The sequence below is a fragment of the Dreissena polymorpha genome, chromosome 1, assembly GCF_020536995.1.
Source record: "Dreissena polymorpha isolate Duluth1 chromosome 1, UMN_Dpol_1.0, whole genome shotgun sequence".
NCBI lineage: Eukaryota > Metazoa > Mollusca > Bivalvia > Myida > Dreissenidae > Dreissena > Dreissena polymorpha.
In genome coordinates this window covers 101,770,777-101,777,958 of record NC_068355.1, presented here as the reverse complement: position 1 = coordinate 101,777,958, position 7,182 = coordinate 101,770,777, and the positions used below count along the sequence as shown (strand labels likewise).

The 7,182-nt window shown below is 33.1% G+C and overlaps 1 protein-coding gene across 1 annotated transcript; it reads right to left on the bottom strand.

The window, feature by feature from the left end:
* Positions 1–242: 242 nt before the first annotated feature.
* LOC127841451 (proton-coupled folate transporter-like) lies at positions 243–1,769 on the bottom strand. The gene has a single exon (XM_052370305.1). The coding sequence runs from the start codon at positions 1,767–1,769 to the stop codon at positions 243–245; it is 1,527 nt and encodes a 508-aa protein (XP_052226265.1).
* Between the last annotated feature and the right edge of the window lie 5,413 nt (positions 1,770–7,182).

The following is a 7,182-nucleotide window of genomic DNA, read 5'->3' as shown; positions in this document are numbered from 1 at the left end:
CTATGGAGTTATTGTGAGGTATCTGCAATAGTTAATTTGATGCAACTTCATAAACATTTCTAATCTGCATTTTTAACATATTCTATTTCAGGATATAAAAGCAGTTAAAAAATGAAAAAAAAACACTTATGGAAAAACACAGAAATAACATTCACAGGTTCCATAATGCAACTACAATAACAGGGGCACACTAGGTTAATGTTATAAAAATAAATATTTTGTATAATAATGTGTTTGTTTAATTACTCTCCCATCATCCCGGATTGAGTAACATGTTCACCTTTTCCATTCATTAAATGGTGATTAGTCATTTCTATAACATCATCTAACTGACTTCTTGGATCGGATCCACTATCTGACGCATCGTCTCTATTCAAATAATCTCGGGTCGAAATATGCACGAACAAAATGAGAAAAGACATAATAGTATATAAAGCGGATGCTATGAGAAATGACATTCCTGGGAATATATCTAATGTGGTTCCATACAAGGCTGTAAAAATCAAAGCTAAGAATTTCGCTATAGTTTCTCCACTTCCTAGAACTGAAAAGATTTTACCGACTTCATGTTCATCGACAAGTTTGCTTAACAACGACCGAGCTGGAGAGTTTATCAACCCTCCAAGAGAACCTACACTAATGGCTGTCCACACCATCCAAGTGTGTTTCGCCCAGGTCATCAAAATAAAGCGAATACTGGCACAGCCTAGGCCAATCATACTAATGAAAGAATCTGACAGTTTCATGACATTAGACATGATTGGTAAGACTATAAGTAATACTATGCCCATTGCGGCGTTGTCTGCAGCGGCCAAATAGCCAAACCAGGAGGTTGGCCATGATAAAGGAGGTAATTCTGTGTACAGAAGAGTGACGTCCGTGAGACCCGTTCGACAGGTTTGGTGTAAAACTAGGACAAACAGAAGCGCACATATAATTCGGCGAAGATTAAAGTCCCGCTTTTTGACTAAGACCATCAAGGATGATTTGAAATTTTCTGGTTTGAATATAGTTTTACATGGGAAAATCTCTGTCCCTTCGTTTGCAGCAACCGTCTCTTTGACAATTGCCAGCGTCAGTACTACCACCAAGGCGTTCAAAAACGAAGCAGTACAATATGTTGTTAGTACATCCGTGTTGTCTAGCAAAAGTCCTGCAATCAACGAACCTAAAAACAGACCCAGAAATTGCATTGAAGCTAGCACTCCTAATTTATTTGTTCGACTTCTGGGACACGTTATATCGACGACGTAGCTGTGGACTGCCATTGAGATCATGGAAGTTTTGCCAAAGCATCCTTGTATAAGCGATCCGCTTAGAAAGAAGGCGACTGAAGACGGCGGTGACATATTTGCCGACATATACAGTAGAATGGCGAACGTCGTTCCAATAGACGGCAATACCATTGGCAACTTCCTTCCATACTTATCGCTCCAAGCACCACAAAATAATCCAAGTATCAGCGCAGGAAAATTGGACAAACATTTGTGAAAAATTATATAGCTTGTCGCTTGCTTCTGTACATCGTCTTCTAGATCCGGCGTGACTTCTAATGCCCTGCACATGTCAATTCTATCAGGAAACATGTTGAAACAAACTATCTGTGGAATATTTGGTCGTAAAACGGCGTCCAACATTGCGTCGGCAATATTGTACAGAAAAAATATCAAATCTATTGGACATCCATATACGCAGTTCCAAAGCATGAAGGAGTATCTGTTTGAATATGACTCTCTCCATTGCCTTATCTTGTTGAGCATTGCACGCATGGTAGTAAATGTTTTTTCATCAAACGTTGAGTTGTAAGAGGTTGTTTTGTCGGATCAATACCGCACCTGAAAGTATACATATTTAGCCTTTTTATACACTTTATACTCAAACTAAAAAATTCAAACATTCCTGCAACATAAATAGTAGGGATGGCATCGAATTCCTATATCGGTATTCGAATATTCGCAACCATTCAATCGAATATTCGAATATTCGCATTAAACGGCTGGCTGGATATAACTTCTTTTACTCAGTTTCGTATCCAGTTGGGATATTTAATATAAATTGACACACAAATACAATTGAATATACAATTGTTGTGTTGAGAAATAGAAAGAAAATGTAGCTTAATTGTAAAAACAAACTTTGATAAAGCCTATTGAAGCGAAATATATCAGAAAAGAGTGAAACTTGTTCTGTGTTAACTTCCATTGCTTTGTAAGTTATATCTGTTTGCTGAATACGATGCTGTTTGTTAACGTTGCTATCAAATAATTGTATCGCTGTCGGCTAATACTATGGCCGATACTGTAATCGGGCACAAATAGAAGAGAAAATATCATGTTATATCATTTATTTTTTATTTGAAATGTTAAAGTAACGATTGCGTGTACATTTTAATAAAGAAACATATCATAAGGCATGCAAAGTACACCAAATATTCAAGAACAAATATTAGGAAAAACATCATGCCATATAATTTTATTTTGCTTTATAATGTACTTTAATGCCAGAACGACACACTTTTGTCATTTTTCGCGCTGAACGATTGATGCACTTTCTTTGCAAAATAAACAAGTACAATAATAACACAAAGTCATATTTTTCCAAACGAGAATGTCGTTGCCTAGCGCCCGATGCCGGTTAGAAACCAAGAAGCCCATCGTAGGTTACGTAAAGCGCACCTCGATGTAGCATTCTAACACAGCACGTGACAAATTTCATATAAACAGAGAAGAAAATCGTAAATGGGTTTTTCTAATTAAATAAAGAATAATAGGTAAGTGTTGATTATAGATCAGGTTTATCATTTGAGGCTTAGAAAACAAAAAGCACGAGCCTTGGCGAGTGCTTTTTCGTTTTCATGCCGAGCATGATAAACCTTATCTATAATCAACACTAACAGTTTATTCTATTTATCCCCTTTTTTATTCAGTAAAGCTTTGTTTTAAACAAAATGAGTTTAACTGGATAATTTCGCGTTTTTATGAGTGTTTGTCGTACTTTGATAATGACTGTCGTGTAACCAAGGTCAGTGTATTACTCCGCGTTCCAAAAATAACCGCTTATAAAATTATCATTTTTAAAATCAGAATTTCGTTCTGTGACAAAGATTCGTGCGTTATTAATTACAATTTTATTCATATTTAATTGCAAAGCTAAACGTTTTATAACATCAATATAACATTTTGTTGTTATATACAAAGAACTACGTTTGTTTACAACGTAGCCTAACAACATAACACGTGCCGTTGATTATAGATGAAATTTAATCAATGGGGCTTTAATCAACCGAATTCGCTGTAAAAGTGGGATAAAAATATTTAATACCCATATGAATCATTACTCCTATGACATTATTAATGACTTGTTTAAGAATGTATTTAAATATAATTTGTACATTAAATGGAATATAAAACAACATCAAAAACAACTGTAGCTAAAACCAAACCTAAGCTGATATAAAAAAAAATGCGTAGAACAAGATTCATTGTATTTTAAGAGTTTCGGTTAGAATATAATTATTTAGCTTTCATAGAGATAGACCTATACGTAATTACAAATACTCTAACGAACTTCGATTTTCATTTTATAACATAGACGTATTACTATGCATATACATGTACTAACGGTTAGTATCAGATTTAGAACCGCTCAAACTATACATGCTGATAAACAGTGTATACTTTGGGTGGCTTAAAATGAAGCATGTCCTCACAACACCGTGCATTGATCTATAACAAGTGATGAAGACATGAATGAATAAAGTATTTCCAATGACAACGTCGTACATAATCGATAACCATGTTCAATAAAGCGGTGGTTATTAACACTGTACTCAACGTAAAAAGATCAAAGACACTATCATAGTCGGAGAAACTTTTGCATAAGTGCGGTCTAAGTAAAAGTACATTTGCAATGACACTTTCAGTGCCACAAAAAGGCAACGTGTTTTAAATTACATTTCAAATGCAATGTTTGCTGTAACACTGTATTCATTCATCTAAACGATGGACCATATGCTAGAAAGAGAAATCTCTTACTGGTGCTGCTTACAATTCACTTTGTATTTAATTGTGTTGCTGCTGAAGTCACTTTGTTTATAATTGACACTGTAGTGTGTGTATATCTAAGCAAGTTGGTCATCGTCTCAAATATTCGCTAGAACACAATTTTTATCCCATCAGGCTCGTTTAAAGTGCTTATTTTTACTAATAAATGTTAATTTCGTTAATAAGGACTCGTTTCACATACGACTCGTTTAAAGGGCTCGTTTAAACGTTTAATCGGTCAAAGGTCGTGTTATCGTGAATCAAAGTGCTCGTTTTAACGAAAACAATATTTGAATAAAGGTGCAAAAATAATATTTCTTATGAACAAGCATATTATGTCAAGTGTTTAATAGAGCCACATATCTCTTTGTTATATTATGGGAATTCAAACCGTATCGCAAGTAAGGCCAGAGTATTACGGAAGGATAAATAACCAATCGGAAAAAAACATCTGTTTACTGTAACGACTGTTTACTACACATCAGCAACATGCGTCAAATGATGATTATCCTGTCGATTTTTTTCACTTTTCGTAATACTTTTACTTATAAGTTAACGATCAATAGTAAATAAAATTGTCGTTGTGAATGAATAATTCATGCAATCAGATGCTTTGCGCAATATTATATATTGCAATCAATCATTCAGAAAGCCTTCATGTTCAAATATTAAATAACCTGCCATAATCATTTAATTATTTCAATATAGTTATAGACTTATTATTATATTAATGTGCACAACAATTTGTTTAATACAATTTCTGTAATTTGGAACGATTCAATACGGTTATATTTAATGCACAGCCTCCAAGGTTTCAAAGTTTACAAATGTATCTGAGCTTTGTGGAATTTATGAAACATCGTTACAGACTTTATGTTAGATTCATTAAACAAACGTATCAGTTACTGTACAAAGGTCAGAATTCGATTGCTTACAAAATGTCAGATTTGTGTCGTATTATTAATTAAATGATATAATAATGCAAATCGTTCGTACAGCAATCGAATTTAACTACCTACGCAGATATATAGAGATGGAATTAAATTATGTTCAGAGTGTTGCGACTGGCTCTCAAATGTATATTTAATAATTAAGTGTACATCAAGAACTAATGTTATTACAACCTGTGTCACAACATACGCTCGGAAAGAAAGAAAAAAAATCGTTATTTAAAAGAATGGGTCATTTTAAACCTATGCCGTAATAAAATAAAACGACTTGCAGAAGCTATAAGTCTTTCTCCTGATCCTCTTTCTTTAGTTTCGTTTTTCTACATATAAATTACTAATATTCTTATAATAGTTATGGTGGTTTTCACCAACAAACTGTATACATATTTACAGACAAATACCTTGTGCAAGCAATTCTTTATCTCAAACATAAAAATCTTTACGCGGATGCGATTTGATTATTTAGCAACAACTTACACATGATTTGTTTTCGAAAGAGTGCAACACTAAAATATTTGAAAATCATTGCTTTAACGATATATAACTGATTCACACAGCTATTAGCAAATAGCAGCGATCAGAATTAATTGTAGCATAAGTTCATGTAAATATGAAATAAATTAATTGATTTATGTTAAATAACAGAAAGAACCAAAGTAATAGTGCTAATTGAGAACACAACTTAAAGAACACAAACGCCTGTGTTGCATACCGATTCTCGGTGTGCGTTGTTGATTTCAAGGATGGACGCCAAAATATGCAATTACTCCAATCACAGCAAATTGATTTAACAGTATGGAACGTTCTGAGCTAATGAGATCCGGTCACACAAAAGCAGCATTGTTACCCGTATTCGTCAATCAGGGTCAATAGCAAATGATCATTAGAAGTAAACGTGACACAAACGTTCATGAAAGAAAGACGTTTTTGTCAGTATACTTATTCAATTGATCATTGATTTAGCAAATTTACGATAAAAGTGTATTTAAAGCCAAATACTTACTCGATTTTTCAGAGATACACATGGAGTTTTGCTCGAAACTTATACATACATATAAATACGTTATTTTGCATAAATGTGCCGATTAATAATGAAATCAATAATAACGGTTATAATAATTATAATAACAATACTAATTACAACAAAAATACTAATAGCAATAAAAATAACAACAATACTTATAATAGTTATAATAAAGACGTGCGTTTGTTATTGAGTAAATTTTAATGTGCAATCAAATGATTATGCTCATTCAATCTATTAACAATGGTGAGAAATGCGCTAAAACAGCTTTGATAAGAACCCTCAAAGCAATGAAATAATCTTTTGATTGAACGTTAATTAATATGTCAAGGTAAAAAAATAGTAATCATAAATACATTTATAATGTGTAATAATTAATATTTTAAATTATCTTAAATCGTCTTCTTCGCACTTGCAGGTTAATAAAAAAAATGTTTAAAGTTTATGATTTTTTCCTCAGAAGAGCTGATATAATATGTATAGATACAAAAACAGCATTTCATTTACAGTTCAAAAAATCAAAACGCAGAACAATTTCATCGTACATTGGTTAATCTTAATATTGAAAATATGAAAGGCATTTATGCAGATATTTCTAACCGGATGCGAGCATCATACATGTAAGTACAAACCTTCAATTGTTTAATCCAAATTCAACATACAATTTTCGAAAATAAAATAGCTTTTTCATTCACAAATGCCAATTGTTTGCTTTTCTGTTGAACAGCTTTTGTCCTGTACATCCTTCCACTGTCACCAAGTGTCTCTCTTGCAACAAGTATTTTATACGCTGTCGATTGGTCCACCGTGTGTTTAACTCTCGAAGACGGACTATATTTCCAATACCATGTTATTTATTGTCGGTTCTTCATATCTTCCATATTGCAATTTAAGCTTTTTGAATTATGGAAGTGATCGCTTCACCATATAACAATTAACTCGTTGTCACTTTATCATTCTTAACTTCATGAGTCCTGCTGGTGCAACGCCTTATTCCGCCCCATGCGATGGTATTTGAACGATATTTAAGAAAGCAATGCACTGATCGTAACAAACAAGCAAATTAATAACAAAGTTTGATATTCATTTTGCTGGCATATTGCGCGAACATTTCCATTTTTTTGGTACAAACAAATATTAAGCGTTAAAAAGCGTTATAAAATTT

Bases quoted from the DNA above. Each gene is read 5' to 3' on its own strand.
- LOC127841451 (XM_052370305.1), bottom strand. From the start codon at position 1,769: ATGCGTGCAATGCTCAACAAGATAAGGCAATGGAGAGAGTCATATTCA.